Below are 19,914 nucleotides of genomic sequence, written 5' to 3' on the forward strand. Positions count from 1 at the left end.
CCAACCAAGATAGTGTGTGTCTGTGAGTACCTGTTTGTACACCTGTGTGTGTGTGAAGGAGCAGGTAGTCACATTTGACCATTGTGACTGTATTTATTCATAATGTCTATTCTGTGTTATTTTCATGAGATTCGTAAGCATGAGATTGTTGTTTTTCCACAGGAAAATGCAAAAAAGGATATTACGTGCTATTAAGGACATGACAAAGGAATCACACCGTATGGAACTTTTAGCCAAGCAAAATCCTTAAAAAAATCATTTTTCTTTCATGCATTTGGGTCAAGTTATAATTTCGTCACTGCCCGCCTCCAAACATCAAACCAATTTGACCCTAAACAAGAAAGGTGTTCCTGCTCGTCTCTAAGCTTTGCTCCACATCCACACATACAGGTAGAATACAGTAGGTAGAGTAGTTTTTGAGTGAAAAACTTTGCATGGTCACAAGAATTTTGAGGTTATCAAGATTTCTGTGGTGTTTCTGCACCACGTTGCATTTAAAAATTATTATTCCTAATCTTCCTCAGTTTGTAATGTGTCTAGTTCAATGCAGAGGGTTTCTTATAAGATTTTTTCCTTCCCACTGTTACCAAGTGCTTGCTCATATGAGGCTGTCTGAATCTGGAGGTTTTCTCTCCATTAATGTAGCATACCATCTTTGGTACCTTCTTAATAATATAGTATCATCTTGTACCATGAAAAATTAAAAAACAAACAAATCCTCCCCTCTGGTTTGTGTATAGAGGTTGAATGGCATTCTAAAACATTTCAAAAAGCATCAATTTTTATACAAGAGATGACTGGTATGAATGACTCCAATTAGAATTGGTAAAGGAGTAGATCACATCAGCTTCAGCACAGGTGAACTACTGCAAACAATAATAAAATAATAAATATAATTATAATAACAGTCATTCATCATTTTCAAAAATGAAACTGAATGAAACTCATTTTCCCATCTAGCATTAAATTATATATAATATTAAGAAATATAATAATAATAATGAATACAAATAAAATCATGTGATATTCTGCTTCTTCTTCTTCTCATTATTTATGGTACTACATTCATAAGCTCATATCAAAAATAATCTGACATGGATACATGGTTTCCTTCCATGTATGGTTTTCATGGGTTAAACAGATCATAAATAAACCCTCCCAGGTAATACTACACTGGCTGTTGCACAGTTAACAGACAGGTTTTTCCTCTTTTCTCAATTCTGAGAACAACCCAAACAATTCAGCTTTCCTAGAACCAAAAATAAACCCCACTATTTGAATAGTAGCTCACCAATTCAAATCTTTCACAGGCTCTCTGCCTGCTTTCTACCTCCTTTACTTTTGAAGGTAAGAGAAAATATAATTACATTTAACACTATTAATTACTCATGACAAGCTTTATAGAACCTCTTAAAAAAACTTATTCAGATGTTGTTAAATATATAAATTTAAAAAACATGTTAGCATTATAGTGTGACTGAATTGTGTCTTTCTGTTTGATTCTTTAGCAGGTTAATAGGATCATTTAGTTTTTAGGAGGTAGAGCAGGTCATCTGCTAAGTGGAATGTTGGTGGTTTGATAGATCAGAAGAGAACACTATAAGAACCAATCTAATTATCAAATATTTTCAAAGCTGTCATGGTCCTGGGTCGGTGACCCAGCGCCTTGAGTTTGTGATTATTATTTTCTAGTTATTCTGATTTGTATTGGTTGTTGGGGTTTGGGTGTCGTGTTTATTTTCCCTACCTGTGTCTCCCTCTGTGCTCTGTACGGGTCCCCGAGTTTTGTGTTGTAAAACAGTCTGGGTGTTTCCTGTTTTACTTTATAGGTCTGTCTCGTTATGCCCATTAGTTCCAGCTGTGTCCCCTCCTGTGTACCATTTCCCGATTACCTGGTGTGTGTATTTATAGTTGGTGTCTGACTGTGCTTCTCGTCGCGTCATCTGTGTTTCTCTGTGAACTTCCCGCGTAGTCTGCATTATTCCATGTTTCTTCGTGTCTCTCTGCTCCTCGCTTCATGTCCTCCATTTTGTATTAGTTTTCCCAGTTTAGGTTTATGTTCGGTTCTGCCCACACCTTGGTTTTGTGCACTGTAAATAAAACCCACTTGCACCTCCGCCATTGTCTGCTATTGGATCCTCCTTTCTCACCCTCCACACGACTGCCGCCCCAGCCGTGACAAAAGCGTCTTTCTATGTTATATTAAATAAACATTGTCCAAGATGTTTTCCTTTCTACTGGGTGTCATGTTATGCTATTTAAGTAGAAAGGCAATGTCTTTTAAATGAGTTAACACATATAAACCCCTCACATATAGCACTGATTATGCAATGCCGTCCCCAGATTATGTCACCAAGGTTGCTTTTGAAACGGTGGATAGTGTTTTGTTGTAGGCTTCTTTGTAACATTGTCTACATTCTTAGATTTACTCACCTGAATGTTTCTCCACTCACTAAATCCACAGATTGTTCTTCATTAAAGATGAATTACAGACAGAAGAAATCCGGGGTTCTTATTTCCCTACTCCTGTGCATCGCAGTGATGCCTATGTTTTTCAGTCCTTCATGGAATTTATCTGTTTACTCCTTTGGGCCCTGGAAGTCAAGCTTTTGTTCCTGTCTCAAATGTATAAGAGATGGTGATCCTTGGTTTAGGGAACAGATTGATGCATCTCCTGAACCCTTTTTGCCAAGAAAACACAGCATCTCAGAGAATGATTTCCTCTGGTGGAAGGTAAATTAAATGATCACTAAACAAAACAAATGTTGATTAACTTTGCATTTCATTATATTTTTCCAACTGTTGGAGCCACTGAAACATATACTTGGAACGTGTGAGATATCCATCTATATATATATATATATATATATATATATATATATGTATATATATATATATATATATATATATATATATATATATATATATATATATATATGTGTATATATATATATATATACATATATATATATATATATATATATATATATATATATATATATATATATATATATATTCAATGTTGACAAAAAAAGTGTAAAACTTGCTGGTTACCAGTTCCATTAACTTTATTAACTTTCCTCTCTTATGTCTGTCAGAAAATAAAGCAGGAAAAATACGACTTCGCTTTCTTCAATGCAACAGTAGACAAGGTGTTTGAGATGCTACCGATCATTTCAGAGGATGTAGAACCCAGGCCTGATCGCTGCAGGATTTGTGCTGTAGTGGGGAATTCTGGTAATTTGAATGGATCACGTTATGGACCTCTGATTGATTTGCATGATTTCGTAATAAGGTAAAATAGAATACAATCAAACATTCACTTTTACTTAGAGTTGACTATTATGTTGTTTAGGGGTGCAACGATACACAAAATTCACGGTTCGGTTCGATACTTTGGTGACACGGTTCGATATTTTTTCGATACAAAAAAATGTTCATGCTTTTTTAATTTGTCATTTATTAAAATTATAAATATATATTTTAACTCAAAAGTACAGTTTTTAAATTTAATGTTGCTGAAACAACAAAGTAATAAAAAAATAAATCTATCTGATCGAGAAATCACTCATCTTTGGAAAAGAGAGTTTATTACAGAGAAATGGCTCTTTCCAAAATAAAAGCTATACTATACGCTTCTTCTGGGGTATACTCTCAGCAGCATATTAAACATATCAGGTGCTCATAAGGAGAATCATGTGCTAACGGCTGTCTAAATGACTCGGGTAAAGTTTGTAGCATGCGTGCTTGTTGTTTTTGTCTGATTCCACTTGTCTTTGCACTAGGATGATGTTGGCGTAAATGTGCAGTCATATTCATTGTGTTCCCACTAGTGCTGTCAGCGTTAATCTGAAATCACGTTAACGCCACAACAAGGCAAATCTCCGTTAACGAGCTACCGCGGATCGCCCCGTGCGTGGGGCTGGGCGGTGTCAACACGTTAACGAGCATGGTTCCCACCCATGCAATTGAGCATTGCGTGGCACATCCGACATACCGTTTTACTTTTGTCCATGACGCGCTTACCTTCAGGGTCATACTTCACATGAAGACCAAAATAGTTCCAAAGGCCAGATCTGAATGAGGGTGGGGAAGGTTTAATTTGCCATGTTGCAATGAGCTTAGCTTCTGTCTTGCTAGCTTGCGCTGCGCTAAGTGGATCTGCGCTCGACAGTGCAGCCTAGGCGGAGTAGTCAAACGCAGATCCACTTCTTTGGCTCTCGGAGGAGGCGGACGCACTTTTTCTCCTCTCCCTTATCTTCCCTGCTAGTTCTTATGTCCTTGTCTAGTCTCGTGTCTTTTTTGCATTACTTTCCCTGGAACACTCTCTCACAGTCTGTGTCTAAAACCTAAAAGATAATTATGGATTTGATCAACTGGTGTCTGAATGCTATTGACACCCTTTAACGAGAAGTCTGGGCTCGGGAGAACCTGAGTTCCCGGGAGGGACTTTCCCTGCCGGATACACGATGGACGGGTGGCAGAGGATTGTGTGCCTGGCGGGACTGTCGATCGAGGACGCTGAAGATATCTACCTGTTCGGAACCATGATAACAGGGTTCTTGCTGATCGGAGCTGGCTTGGCCCTGGCTTATCGGAGAATTAAGAGAGCGGAACCGGCTGTTCAAACCCCCACAAGGCTGCCCGCTGGGATTGGAACGACAGGTGCAACTTCTCAGAAAGGACTCACTGAAGGCAGCATGGTTAAGAGCTTGGAGGCGCTTACGACTGCAGTGAATGCTCAGAATAACACCTCTGAGCGTATGTATGTTGGATTACATCAGGAAAGAATCAACTCAGAACAACATCTCTGGGCGGAAGCTGGATTACATCTCGGATCAGTTGGCTGCGGTCGTGAGGTCTCAGAATCTGCTATGTGAGCAAAAGAGCGAACAGAATCGATGGCTAATAACATCATGGAGAAACTCGCAGCTATTAACTCATTCACTGCCATTGACGTCTATAGCCGTCAATTGCAGTGAATGAGTCAATGGGTTTAACTCATTCACTGCCAATGGCTGGCAGTGAATGAGTTAACGGGAGATTGAGAGACCAGTGTCGGAGTGTTAAAAACAGCTTGAAATTCTCATGAGTTGTTTGCAAAAGAAAAATCACCATCATAATGCGGCTACCCCTTCGGCGCCAGCTGTGGGCTCAAGGCTGGAGCTGAACAAAAACTCCCTGATAACGACTGTGTTGAGTCTTTTCCTTCCCATTCCCTACAAGGCCACCTGGGTTGGCTGGAAGACTGTTTACTTAGCCTGGCGGGGCGAAGGACACTGTCTCAGCTGAACTATGGACACACACACACATACATATACTGATACTGGTAAGCACTCACTGACGCATTACTCTCCCTATCCAACGCCACCTCCAACCCTTACCTCCCCCATGATGTGGACATCGGGTCAGCTGGAGGCGCAGTCGAAGATTGCAGCGGTCCCAGATCAGATGTACACACTGGAACACTTTACCATGTTGCTTGTCTGTGTTTATTGTGTTATGGTGTGTTGATACCTGTGCATTCCTGTATTATCCTTTTGTGTTACACATTTCGATGTTTTTTTCCTCGCTACCTGGCCTGACCTGTCTCCCCAATGTGATGTTTGTATTGTATGTACGGTCGGCAAGGTCTGTCATCTTGGTTGTAGGCAAAAGGCCTGCAACTGACAAATAAAGGCTATCTCATTTCATCTCATTCCCTGAGCTCTCAACACAGACTGCATCGTCAGAATAAAAGTTGATAAAATAAATTAAAAATTTTGTATTGTTCGATACATATGCGTACCAAACCGAAAGAACTGTATCGAACGGTTCAATATCGATACGAGTATCGTTGCACCCCTAATGTTGTTGTATTGACTCTATTCACAAAATATGATTTAACTGCATGATGTTAAATATGTATAATTTAGAATGAACTATGGGCCGACCAGAGGCTTTGAAGTGGATGTTGGTACCAAAACAACTCATCGTGTCATGTATCCAGAGACTGCTAGCTTATTGGACCACACCACTCACCTTGTGTTTTTTCCATTCAAGATGGAGGATTTTTTGTGGCTCCTTGAGAACGTTGGGTAGTTCAAACATTGCTGTTACCTTTTTATGTTTTTGTATTTAGAATATATATTTAGTACACTTTAATATTTAGGGTTGTGAAAAGCTTAACAAATTCATTATTGTGTGCATTTATCATTTCAATCGGAATCTAGCGTTAAATGATTCTAATCACATAATTGCTAATTAATTCCTTTTCTAGCATATATGCCATTAACGTAAAAGCATATTTCCAACAGAGAAAATGGTGATTTAAACAAACAGAGCCTAGCCAACAAGAATTTGGTGAGTACATTATTCTATATTTTAACAAAAATGACAAACTGTATATTCATATATCAAATATAATTTAGTTAAAAGATTATATTGTGCATTATTCGCAGAATAAATGACCTTGTTTAATTACCAGGTGATGATCCTCAATCCGGCTTTCATGAAACACGTTCATCAAGTTTGGTTACTAAAGAAGGGTGCTTATCCATCTACTGGCTTCATGGCTTTGGCTTTGAGCTTGATGATTTGTGATGAGGTAGGATAACATTCCAAAAGTCAAAGAAATACCAGTGAAGCAATAAGGACTGCTGTGCAATAAGTACATATGCCATAACTGCCAACTATGCTAAAAACCCCCCCCCCAGAGAATTGTAATTTTATTTTTGTCCATTACATCTTTGATTGCATTATTTTGGATCTACACTAACAAAAAAGGCCACTTACTTAATTCAATAGTGGACATTGGTTGCACGCAATTGTTTTGCTTTCGCAGAAACTTAAACAACTGAGTTAAATCAACACAACTTTTTCATATTCAATAAACCTGTGCATTTTGTGTTCATAAAATGCGATTGAAACATGTTTAGATGAAGTAAGTTGAGTTCTTAGAATATTTGAATCCTTCACAATTTTGTCATTTTATTTCAACACTATTCAAAACCTTTTACCCCAATACAACTTGGTCACTTAAATACTACATGTTGTCTTCATATTACATAATGTCTAGAGTCTGGTTACCATAAAAAGTGAATGGCTCTACAACAACTACGATCCTCCTATCTTTATCCTGGTTGCAGGGGGGCTGGAAAATAACCCTGAAGTGATAGGTTACAAGACAGGGTACACCCTGGACTGCTCATCTGTCTATCACATAGAGACAAACAACCATTTGCATTTACATTCACGGGTAATTTAGAATCACCAATTAACCTAACTCTAATAACTGCATGACTTCTAACTGTGGGAGGAAACCAGAATACCCAAAGAGAAACAACTGCAAACTAGCCAGATTGTGGATTTGAACCCAGGACCTTCTTACTGTGAAGCAACAGCACTAACTATCATGCCACCAATTCAGGAAATCTATGATTTCAAGCTTTGATGCAGAATTCTTTTGTTTTTGTCCTTGACAGGTTAAACCACTATAAATAGCAATAGCATGTACGGGATGTGTGCTATTGTTGTTTAATCAAAATTTACAAAGACCAAAGAGTAAGAATGATAATGTGCTGTTTACCTCTTTCTCCTGTTTGAAATTAAACAAAGTATACTGTGATGCTGACTTTCCCAACACATGTATAGTAAATCCTTATAGCAGTGGTTCCCAAAATTTTTTGCTAGGCCCCCCTTTGTTTTAGAAGATCATCACAGTGTTGCCAACTTAGTAGTGATGTGTCGGTGGCGAACGAAACGGCTCTTAGAGAATATTTGAAGTGAACGACGCAAGCTGGCTCCTCATTGGGAGCCGTGGTTTTTTCTTTTCTTTCTCTCACCCTCTCTCTCGCACTTTTTTTCCGCTTCACTCCACACGCAAGCCTTGTGCTTTACGCTGGGAAGAGGGGGGCGGTAGTAGGGCTGGGTATCGTCACTGATTTCTAGAATCGATTCAATTCCGATTCACAAGGTCCCGAATCGATTCGATCCACGATTCGATTTCATTCGATTCGATTCGATTTAAATCTGGGAAATTTTGACAGTCAGAAATATTATAATTCAGATCAGCACATTTACATATTTTTGTATCAATAAAAAGGAAGCTGACACACGCAAGACTTTATCACAGGTGTAAGCGTCACAGCAGATGCCTTTGTGTCAAAGTAGCTGAGGATAAAACACAGAAAAACATGAAGGTGATTTTCCTGGCCTGGGATTTTATAAAAATATTCTGCAGTACATCAAAAACGAAAGAAAACCATTAATCAACATATGAACATTACCTCTGAAGTTACAGAAGTTTTATTAGAGACACAGCTAAGCGTTTTGCATTTTGAATAATTTTAAAAAGTTTAAATTTGTTCAGTATTGAACAGCAGAAATGAGGTTTTCTTTTCGGAAGAATGTAAAAGGGAAAAAAACATCGTCCGACAGCGCTGTAAACAACAGTAGACTTGTGCGTAACAAGCAAGCGAATAATGAAGAAAGGGAAACTGTTCTTGAAGTACAGAGAGAGAGAGAGCTGTGCATCGCGATGGAAGCAAAACAGTAAAAGTCAGAGTGAATTCATGACGATGTTTAATGTGACGCGTTTGGATCTTCTTTTGCTGCTGGTTCGGTCAATATTGTTTGGAGAGAGATCAAACTAACAGCTTTAGAATCGGCTCATAAAGCGCGTGAACACAAAGCGCGGACCCGCCGACAGATCAGAATCAGCGAGCTGTCGGCTTTCAGCCCCGACTGTGAGAAAGGCGACATCTAACTGATTCTGATCCGCGGGTCGCGCTGTGTGTTTAAGTCTATGTGCAGAATCCATGTACCTGCTCTCATTTACTGTCTTAACTGTTTGGTGGTTCTTGAAATTTTGTGAGATGTCACCAGAGATTCTGGCATTTCGGGCAAAATAAATTTATATTAAAAAAATCGATTCAGGATTTTAATGAATCGATTTTACGTTATCCAAGCCAGAATCGATTTTAATCGATGAATCGATTATAAAAACCCACCCCTAGGCGGTAGTTACACTCGCAGTAGCACAGGAACAGAGCGGGAGGGGGAGAGAGAGAAAGAGAGCCAGGGACAACAACGTCACATTAGAAAGGTATAGTGATTATCCACAACTATTTTCAGTTGTGGACGATAAAGGATTCAGAAAGTTTATTCATGTAGGTCCATATGACGGAGAATGTGCATTTTCTTTTTGTTTTCATATTTTTTCATATTTATATTTAATTGTGTTGTGGTTTTTTTCAGTGTTTTGTCTTGTTCCACTTTAAATTTGTTTAAAAGGAAAAGCTGAAAATTTAAATGGTTAAAAGTTGAAATGTAGTTTTTTTTGTATTATATGATTTATTTATTACATTTTATGTGGATTGAATAAATAAAAGTATATTTACGGTGGCTCGTAGAGACAAAGCACATACAAACTCCAAAATACGTACAAACTCCAAAACACATACAAACTCCAAAACACGTACAAAGCACAATAGAAGTGCTCCAGGATGCTAGGGGCAGTGTTGAGCTTTTGTTACCTAGTGGCAAGTCAGGAAGTACCAATGACTGGATTTGGTGTGTGGTAGTAACAGGTAAATGAACATTTTTTAAAATTATTTGAATATATATGAGTGCTTGTGTATAAATACACAAACAATACACATATGCTTTCAATTGTGTAATTTAAGTGATCTAGGTAGCTCTGTTTTGGAAGTTCAGTTAACGCTAGAAATGTGTTTTGGAGTTTGTACGTGTCTTGGAGTTTGTACGTGCTTTTTGGAGTTTGTACGTGTTTTGGAGTTTGTACGTGCTTTTTGGAGTTTGTATGTGATTTGTCTCTAGGAGCCACCATATAAATTTATATACAAGCATATATAAATAAAACCACAGTTTTGTTTTTACATTAGTAATTCCTTTTGTGCATAATTTTATATTGCTGTTAATAATTAATTAAAGCAACAAAACAACCTGAAGATCCGGTTGCGAGCCGAAAGAGCCAGCTCTTTTTAGTGAGTCAAGCCGAAAGAGCCGGTTCTCTAAAAAGAGACGGAAATCCCATCACTACAACTTAGTGACTTGGTCGCTAAATTTAGCTACTTTTCAAATCCCCTTAGTGACTTTTTCCCCCTAAAAAAGCGACTAGCGACAAATCTGGCAACTTTTTCTGGTGTCACTGGAGTCTTGTGACGATGTCATTTAGCAACTTCTAGCGACTTTTAGGACAGCCAAAAGCGATTTTCCTTACTTGTTGGCAACACTGCAAATACACCCTCCAACCACACACACGCCCACTGCGGTTTATTCTACACCACACATTCCTATAAATACATTGTCTCTCTGTGCAAAATGCGGTTAAGGAGGATCTCGGCGCTTCCCCAGCTGAGCTAGTGTTTGGTCAGCCCCTCCGCATGCCTGGAGAATTCTTGCCTGAAAATCCTCCTCCCTGCTTCGATCCATCGGTGCTATCTCTCAACCCGCTTTTGTACTCGCTTCGGGTTCCTGGTCCGGTGCACCATTGCGTGCCTGACACTTTTGTTCCAAAGACTTTAGAGACTGCTAAGTTTGTTTTTGTCAGGCACGATGCCCACAGGACACCGCTGCGGCCGCTGTATGACGGCCCATTCAGGGTTATCGAACCGGGCCAGAAACATTTTGTTTTGGATTTTGGGGGTCGAAGGGAGACTGTGTGTGTTGACAGACTTAAACCTGCACATGTTCTTCCGGACAGTAATGTAGTGCCAGCCCAGGCCCCTCGCCGTGGCTGCCCTCCTTCGATGGGGTTGACAGACTCTGATTTTCCCCCCAGAACTACCCCCGGACCACCGGCGTTTGAGCCTCCTCCTGCCTTTCCTGCTCGCCTTCACCAGCCTCGTTCATGGGATGGACCTTCCTCTGCCTGTTCTCTCCCTCCCAGGTTCAGTCGTTCGGGTTTGCTTAGGCCCAGGGTCCTGGACTGAATAGAGACCTGACTGTGTGTTCAGGGCGGGGTATGTGTAGCGGACCACCAGGTGGCTCCACTCACACCCAAGTTGAAGGGAAGTGCTGAGGTGGAGATTTTGGCGCTTACTATATGTGAAGTTCTGAGAGTCAGTTAATAAAGTTGGAGTGAGACACTGAGACCTCCCCTGTTGTTATTACATACCTCCACAGCATTACCATTCAGTTTGAGGGTTACAACAGAAAATGTTATATTTATTATTCTCACGTGGTATCGGACGGGATTATTTTAACAAGCGAAGGACATTTTACCTGATTTTTTTTTTTATCCTCCTGTAACTTCACTGTATAAAAAGCTAAAACCTTCAAAGTTTCAGGAGTGGTTATGAGAAGTCTTTGTGAACTAAAAATCAAGAATGTGGCTCAGATTGGTGAGGTGTGGGTAGGGGGTTATTGCCTTTGGAACGGGAGTCGCTAGTTTTATTCCCAGTAATGGTCCTGGCTAGACCCCACATGCTAAAAAAACAAAACAAAAACCAAGCTGTAAAATGGCGCAGCTACGTATGCAGCTTGTCCGCACCTCGGACACAAACATTTCACTACATGTTGTACTCTGTACTCTGTATGTGACAAATAAAGGTTGTTGTTATTGGCATCCTGGTGTGCCAGAAGGCAGCCAATGATTCTTTTTTGACAGTGTTAATCACTCTGTGCAACCTTCCTGTTCTCAATTGTAGCCCTCAATGGAGAGCATGCTCTCCTACTGTTAGGCCTTCTTTACCAGGGTATTGGTGTATTGGGTCCAGGTGAGATCAGCAGAGATGTGGGTGCCCAGAAACCTGAGGTTGGGGACAGATTCCAGCCGTTCTGTGTTTTTAATCAGAGGGGTGAGGACCTCTCTGTGCCTTGTGAGTTCTTTTCCTTTAACCCTTTAAAACCCGTTGGAGTGGGCGCGCTCCATTTTGCATAACTATTTCTAAATCGCTGTAGAACTGGAACCACGTAAGCTAGCGCAATAACTTTTTTTGCATATGAAACCGGAGGAGTTGTACTTACATCTTATGCCATCAGCTTGCCCTAGGTCACGGTTTCCTTCCACATATAGCTTTGCAAAAATTGCATAAAAAGCATTTGCAGCAACAAAAACGTAATATTCCAGAAACACACTTTGCCGATCCGATTAGCTGTTCAAAACACTTCCTACGTTGGAATAGACCTCAGCGCGAACTATCGCAGGAAAAAGATGTTCAATTCTTTTGTAGTTTATTTCATTTTTTGGCAATTTATGTAGTTACTATGGACTTAATGCATACATATTATTAATATTTGGGCTATAACGGTTGTACTGATGTATAGGAACTTGAAATGGCACTACAGAATGTAAAACTATAAAGATAAGCTCTGGTGGACTTGGTTCTATGGTAGGTCTTAAAGGATTAAGGACGTTCATCTTCAGATGATTTGCTGAACACCAGTGGGACAAGTTCTCTATCTCCTCCCTGTATGCTGTCTCATCTCCAACACACATGAGCCCAACCAAAGTGGTGTCATCGGCATGCTTGATGATGACGTTGTTTGGATGGGTTGGTGTACAATCATAACTGTACAGCAGGGGCTGAAAATGCAGCCCTGGGGGGAATGGTCAAGTCGGACTGACTGAGGCTGGTTTGTGAGGATGTCAGACATTCTCACCACCAAACTGCAGGTGATCCAGTTTGTTGGTGAGATTCCAACTGAGCAAAAAGGTATTGAGCTCTGCGAGTCTGAGGCTGCCGTCGGGGGTTGGGGGCCTCTGTTCTTTGTAGTTAGTTCAGTTAGCTCTTGTGACAAAGCTGAAATTATATGACATATTGAAATTTAACTTTCATTATTTATTTCTTATGTATTTACTTTTTTTTTTGTCCAGGTCAGCGTCTTTGGGTTTGGAGCAGACAGCAATGGAAACTGGGGCCATTACTTTGAAAAAATCAAAGAGCAAAATTTTGGAACTGGATATCATCCAGGAACATATGAATATAATCTTATTCAGCAGCTACACAAAATACAGAAAATCACATTGTATAAAGGACATTAATTTTTTTCCTTTGTTTCCCCTTCCTCTTTTTTAAATCCAATGTTTACAGTACAGCTTAATTCATTGTTAACATAATTTATTTTGTGCTTCAGTGTTTTTATCTTTAGAGGAGTCATCAGATTTCTTTTTATAAAATTGATTCTCATGGTGTGTTTTTATATATTCAAAGACAAGGTCTTCAGGTTTACTAGTGCTTCTAAATCATAGATGTTAATGTGAGTGTGAAAAGTTGTCTGTCCTAAGACTAGGGTGTACCTTCTTCCAGTGACAGTGGAAATAGCATTGAGCTTCCTCTCCTCTACACCCATCTACATAAGAGCTGAAGACGATGGATAGATGGATAAGTGTTTCTTTTGAGTAGGCATCAAGATTATGATAGTTAGCTAAAAGTAAACTGAAAACTACTAGTTGTAATAAGAAAATATTCTTAAATTCTCTATTGCCCTTCCACACTTTTTAAGCAGCCTAGTGTTGATCCACTAATTATTCTTTAAATCAGACTTAATCCGCTTTTAATTACAAAGAATGTATTTCATTTTTGCACATACAAGCTGTGTGGTAATCATTATTAGGATGTTGAAAAGGTGGTGCAGAAAGCTGGTCAGAAGAAAAAAACAAAAATAAACAGCTGATGATGGACAGATGCAACAATATCGATTGTTACTACCTTGTGCAATAAAGAGTATGTAAGTTGTATCACAAGACACAATAAGACAGCTGATTATTTTGTTTCACTAACTCTTCCCGGAAATACATTTTGTATAGGGTATAGGAGCTGTGGCTGTTTGTCTGTGCCCACCTTTAAATTTTAAATACATATAGACATTGAGGGTTCTTGGGAGGGGCTATGCTGACACCGGCTGTTGTCTGGGAGTTGGTCGTTGGCACCCACTGCTCTGCTGTTTTCGTTCTGCATCAGTGATATACTGGCTGCCTTTGTTTGTGATTGCCAGATGCAGTGGCTGCATTTTTAGGGAAATTGTTGTGTATAACTTTATTGTTTACAAAATTTGTGCATAGGTTTTTATTTCTTTATATTTGCATTTCAAGTTGTGAAAATAATTCAGTAACCATGTCTGTGGTTTTTACATAAAAATATATCACTTTTTCCCTATTCGGTTTTTAGGTTTTTTGAGTGATTTCAGATCAGTTGTATTAATACAGTAGTCAGTGAAAAAATAACTGTAAATCGACATATGTGAGACTGTATTCTGAAAATAAGAATACCAAACAAGACAAGACAAAAAACATTTCTAAACGTGAAATATCAAGGTAAAATCAAAAATAGTCAAGAATGATATTACATAATTAGTATCACATACAGTGTTCCCTCATTCATCGTGGGAGTTATGTTCTAAAAATTGATCTACGTCCCTACCCCCTACGGTCACGAGCTGTGGGTAGTGATCAAAAGAAAAAGATTGCGCATACAAGCGAAATGGGCTGCCTTCGAAAGGTGGCTGGCCTCTCCCTAAGAGATGGGGTGAGAAGTTTAGCCATCTGGGAAGGGCTCAGAGAAGCGCTGCTGCTCCTCCACATCGTAAGGAGCCAGTTGAGGTGGTTCGGGCATTAATCTGAGAATGCCTTGGTGTTCCCCCGGATAAGCAGAAAAAGATGGATAGATGGACATCTGCAATACTGGCCCTGTATTTTCTTGGTATTGGATCGACACCAAAATTTGTAGTGTAGCACAGCACTACTATGAATGAGGGAAAGTGTGAATGTTGAATGTTTTTGATGAAATGTCCAGGCAAGCATATACATATTAAATGACACGATATATGTGTTCTAATAGCTAACTGATAACTTCAGGTTTTTTATTTCTATATGACAATTCTTCATAATTAAACAATAAGAACAAGTAGTCTGATGTCCTCTAATCATTATGAAGATATAATTTGAAATACAATAACACATTAAGATTTTTTACAAAGTATCAGCACTGGATCAGTAAATCGGAAAGGAAATCAGTGGTATCGCACATCACTTCCACAAAGCTGCAGAAGAAACCTAGGCCTGAGAAGAAGCCTTATTTCAAATACAAAAGAGTGTGAAATTGTAGTTAGACTTGTATTTGTAAATGAACCTCATGATGTGTAGATTTCTTGATTTTATACATATTGGGCTACATACTTATTTATTATAATTATTATAAGGCTATATAGTACATAAAAATTCACGTTTTATGTTAGTGAAATGTTTAATTATCTGGGCTAAAGAAAATAAAGTTATAGACTATACTTATATGAAGCTTGTATACTTACTGCATTTGATGTATTTTAACCATATGTAATGCACATTACAGGATGTAACACCTGCTTATATGTAAAAAAAAAAGGCTTTGATTTTGCCACCTCTTTTGATTTCCATGCCAAAATTTCTCTAGATCCGCACCTGATACGCATTTAATAACTTGTGATGTTGTAAACTGTTTAGTTGTGTTTGGAAGAAAAGCTAGTATATCACAGCTAACAGCTGGATTTTTCAGTTTGAGTGCAGCCATTGAACAGCAACTTACGAGACCAGAGTGAACGGGAGTGAACGTGAACAGTATAACCTTTGTTTCTTAACATAAAACTAATTGTTGCAGCTAGGGACAGCCCAAATTTTATCTCCTTAAATTGACTTTAGTTTTAGTTTTCTTTAGTTAACTAGCATAAATTAATGTACTATTACCCCCCTCCAACCACATGATGATGCCTTTCTGAGCTGACAGAATGTCACCTAAATATGTTTGTAAAACTTTGACTTTAAGCACTTATTTCTTAAATCCAGCTTCACAGACAGTGTTAAATCTATGTCAGTTTTTGAGAGCTGGGCTCAATGGTGTAATTTAGGCTCTAAATGTGTAGCATTTTATGTGCCCTTTAAATTTTTATTTTATGCTGTTTGTTATTAGCAGCCAATCATGAAACAGTATCATTTGTTCCAATTTCTTAAATTTTATTTCACAAAATGAATATTTCATAAAAATATTGTTTGAGATACATTATATAGTATTTTTGCACAAAAAAGTGATTCTTTATTTGTGAAAGTGGAACAATAAACAACTGTGTTACTGCTTCACCACTATTTAAGTTTGGACATGTTTCAATAATTCGATGCACCCGTTTCCCAGTTTCTTCGCAACATTTAAAGCAGTCGGGGGGGACTCAAGACTAAGTATTGTAGGTTATCAAGTTACCCTTAGCTTAGTGTTTGTGTTACAGGCCTTCAATGGGGTCTGTTTTTATACAGAAAAGTAGAGGCAGGAGACATGAGTAGCGTTTGGTCTGCAGGCTCTTCTTCGTCTTTTTATTAACAGAATTTCACACCATTCTTCTCCGTTCGTATAAACATTCCTCTTCTAGCAAAAAACATAACTTTGAATCTGGTTTACATGTTAAACCCATTTGATCACCTTGTTTTCCTCACAAGTATAAATCTACAATATAATTGTTGTATATCAGTGTCCTTATTTACAAAAAATCTGTAACTAAATTCTACTGCTGTCCAGCATCAACAATATCTCTGTGCAGTAATCTCAACACTGCGATTAACCTGCTCATTATTACTGTTGTAAGTTCTTTATATCTTAACAGATTCAACAATATATTACATTTGTAAACAATAAACAAACATTCCACAATTGCCCAAAAAACAGTTACATCAGATTATATACATATAACAACATAAAGAATAAAAACTAGATTATGTTGAAACCACCTTTATCAGCTGTCAACATACCAGTAATGTCAGGATAGAAGAGGTGTATCTAGGAGCTACATTTGCCACAAAATAAAATGTGTAATAAGACCGGCTACCTCTTTAGACTACAAGTGGAATTGCGGCTTCCATCGCGAATGGCAGGAGAGTTCGGTTTCTTTCAATGAAAACAAACTTTCTCATGACATTTGTGGCCTTTAAACTAAGACAGAAAAAAGTTTCTTGCCTTGTGCATCACAGTTAGCCAACTCAAACTACTAACCTGTTCTTATACATAAAAGTAGAGACAGGAAACATGAGTTGTGTTTGGTCTGCAGGCTCTGCCTCATCTGAGGTACAGAGCTACTTCCTCCTTGTGGCGATGCCATCCAATTGCATCCTTATAACTTTAACTGAAAAGTGCAATACCACAACGCCTTTTACATCACTAAATATTTAAAACCAATTACAACTGTGACCATAGACTTGTAGGTGTCACACTTGCACATGCTTAGAGTGGCCAAGTGAGTGTTTTCTACACACAATGCTATACCATCTTCTGTCACCAGAGACCAATATTGAGTTAACACCCCTTAGCATGCCTAATCATAAACTGTTGGTTTTGGTGTATTGTAAGCACATGTTTATGTTTATAGGTTAGCAGGACTGTTTCGGAATGAACGGAATGTCATGCTGTCATCTTATCTTGTTTGCACATCATCATTGTACATGGGCTGACTGTTTTCCAAGCTGACTACCAAATTCACCAGATCTTAATTCCACTATCCACTGGTGGATTTGTATGTAAATAAGATTGTGAATAACCTTAAGTCTTCAGAGGACAGTTTAACTTTCTCTGTGTCTATTAAATATCTGTACCTAAAGTACTGATATATGCCAGGATACATTTTCTCTTCCCCCAATATTTTGATGGATTTGAACATTTACGTGTTATAAATTGCATACAAATTGTGACGGAGTTACATCGCCCTGGGCCCCAGACAGCTGACCTGGGTGCATACACACACACAACAACCATTAGATTCTACACTTGTCGCACTGGGTTAATGTGGCTGCGGCCAACATATTTTGCCACTTACCTTTAATAAAAAGCCGGTTGTGTAGACTCCCCGTGATCGTCAGTTACACGAGTAGTTGGGCAAGACGATGGTACGTCTGGGGGTCTGTTCTGGGGTTTAAATCGTGGGTTCGCGCACACTTGTAGAGTTACATGAACTGCATTATTTTTTGTTTGGGTTTTCTTTTATTATGAAATGCTGTAGGCTGCCTGAAAGTGGCTATAAATGTATTTGTGAATTATTGTAGAAATACAGCTGGAAATAAGCCGAGGAAAAAAGATTGTTTTGTGAAAGAAATGATGGAGGGATGACTGTTATGCCCAGTGGGAGGGGCAATGGGATATAAAGGCAGGCCACTAGGGCCTACCGAGGCAGTCCGTGAGATGTTACAGTGAGGTTAACATGTAAGCTGGCTCAGCCTCTTGCGTTCTGCACACAGATTTTTGTTTAGTGATGAATAAGTTAGTTGTTTATTTTCTTTGTAAATAATGCATCTGGGAGGCCAGCAGAATAAAGTATACACACTGAACGTTTCCTGACGATGCCTGCATTTTTTCAGGAGAAGTTTAGGAGAGGACCCCACGAAACAAATAATTACAACTTTTAATTTTAATAATAGGGTACGGTCACTTATTTAGAGTCCTCTTTATATTTATGAGACTTATGTTTCTGGAGTCACTGTTGACTGTCTACTAAACCGCTGAATCACTCACACACTGAAATATGCATATTGTACGCTTTAGTCAGTAGTTAATAGCTATTATTATGCAAGAAAAATAGTCTTAAACTGAAAAACTTTGTAACTAGCTGTTGGGTCTGCACCTCAGCAGGCCCTCTAGTTCAGACTTTATTCCCGTGAAGAAAGCAAGTGTTACGAAATCAGTTTCTATTTATTCCTCGGGCATCCAGAGACGGCACCAGACTCAGTAGTCATTTTAACAAAACCTTTATTCATCTTTATTCATCTTCATTTAAACATGCATCTTCTAGAAGGGGAGACAAGCAAGGCCGGTGTCCCTCTGCAAATCTTCCACTCCTTTGTTTGTTATAGTCAGCTTTATAGAAGCGACCCCATCATAAAACCCCCATGGTGTGCTGCAAACTCTGTGTTTGTGTGTGTATGCGCGAGAACGTGAGTGACTGTATGCGCGTACCTGTGTGTATGTGTGAGTGCACATGAGTGAGTGTGCATGTGGGTGTGTCGTAACAGTCAAAGCACTGTGTACAGTGGGGCAAAAAAGTATTTAGTCAGCCACCGATTGTGCAAGTTCCCCCACTTAAAATGATGACAGAGGTCAGTAATTTGCACCAGAGGTACACTTCAACTGTGAGAGACAGAATGTGAAAAAAAAATCCATGAATTCACATGGTAGGATTTGTAAAGAATTTATTCGTAAATTAGGGTGGAAAATAAGCATTTGGTCACCTCAAACAAGGAAAATCTCTGGCTCTCACAGACCTGTAACGTCTTCTGTAAGAAGCTTTTCTGTCCCCCACCCGTTACCTGTATGAATGGCACCTGTTTGAACCCATCATCTGTATAAAAGACACCTGTCCACAGCCTCAAACAGTCAGACTCCAAACTCCGCCATGGCCAAGACCAAAGAGCTTTCGAAGGACACCAGGAAAAGTATTGTAGACCTGCACCAGACTGGGAAGAGTGAATCTACAATAGGCAAGCAGCTTGGTGTGAAAAAATCAACTGTGGGAGCAATCATCAGAAAATGGAAGACATACAAGACCACTGATAATCTCCCTCCATCTGGGGCTCCACGCAAGATCTCATCCCGTGGGGTCAAAATGATCATGAGAACGGTGAGCAAAGATCCCAGAACCACACGGGGGGACCTGGTGAATGACCTGCAGAGAGCTGGGACCAAAGTAACAAAGGTCACCATCAGTAACACACTACAACGGCAGGGAATCAAATCCCGCAGTGCCAGACGTGTTCCGCTGCTGAAGCCAGTACATGTCCAGGCCCGTCTGAAGTTTGCCAGAGAGCACATGGATGATACAGCAGAGGATTGGGAGAATGTCATGTGGTCAGATGAAACCAAAGTAGAACTTTTTGGTATAAACTCAACTCGTCGTGTTTGGAGGAAGAAGAATACTGAGTTGCATCCCAAGAACACCATACCTACTGTGAAGCATGGGGGTGGAAAC

At 39.2% G+C, this 19,914-nt stretch overlaps 2 protein-coding genes across 4 annotated transcripts in view; both read left to right on the forward strand.

The window, feature by feature from the left end:
- The first annotated feature begins 1,206 nt into the window (after nt 1-1,206).
- Nucleotides 1,207-14,102, forward strand: LOC147304437 (CMP-N-acetylneuraminate-beta-galactosamide-alpha-2,3-sialyltransferase 1-like). 3 transcript variants are annotated; one of them, XM_086281257.1, is made up of 7 exons: nt 1,207-1,347; nt 2,465-2,733; nt 3,099-3,295; nt 5,916-6,077; nt 6,297-6,342; nt 6,467-6,586; nt 12,821-14,102. In XM_086281257.1, exons 2-7 carry the CDS (start codon nt 2,482-2,484, stop codon nt 12,986-12,988), a joined length of 945 nt encoding a protein of 314 aa, XP_086137383.1. In that variant the 5' UTR covers nt 1,207-1,347; nt 2,465-2,481; the 3' UTR covers nt 12,989-14,102. The 3 variants fall into 3 exon arrangements, with proteins under 3 accessions (XP_086137383.1, XP_086137384.1, XP_086137382.1); XM_086281258.1 differs by having other exon boundaries at nt 10,784-12,960; XM_086281256.1 differs by lacking the exon at nt 1,207-1,347 and having other exon boundaries at nt 1,385-2,733.
- The window catches only part of LOC147304438 (CMP-N-acetylneuraminate-beta-galactosamide-alpha-2,3-sialyltransferase 1-like), a 68,557-nt gene continuing 49,982 nt past the window's right edge, over nt 1,340-19,914 (forward strand). The window contains exon 1 of the mRNA XM_086281260.1: nt 1,340-1,347. The gene's annotated coding sequence lies outside the window, so the exon portion shown is untranslated. The remainder of the gene's footprint in view (nt 1,348-19,914) is intronic.

This window comes from Aulonocara sp. 'chitande type north' Nkhata Bay, linkage group LG22 (assembly GCF_057382095.1).
Source record: "Aulonocara sp. 'chitande type north' Nkhata Bay isolate Kocher_YH1m ecotype deep benthic linkage group LG22, A_spYH_male_GT1.1, whole genome shotgun sequence".
Classification (NCBI taxonomy): Eukaryota; Metazoa; Chordata; class Actinopteri; order Cichliformes; family Cichlidae; genus Aulonocara; species Aulonocara sp. 'chitande type north' Nkhata Bay.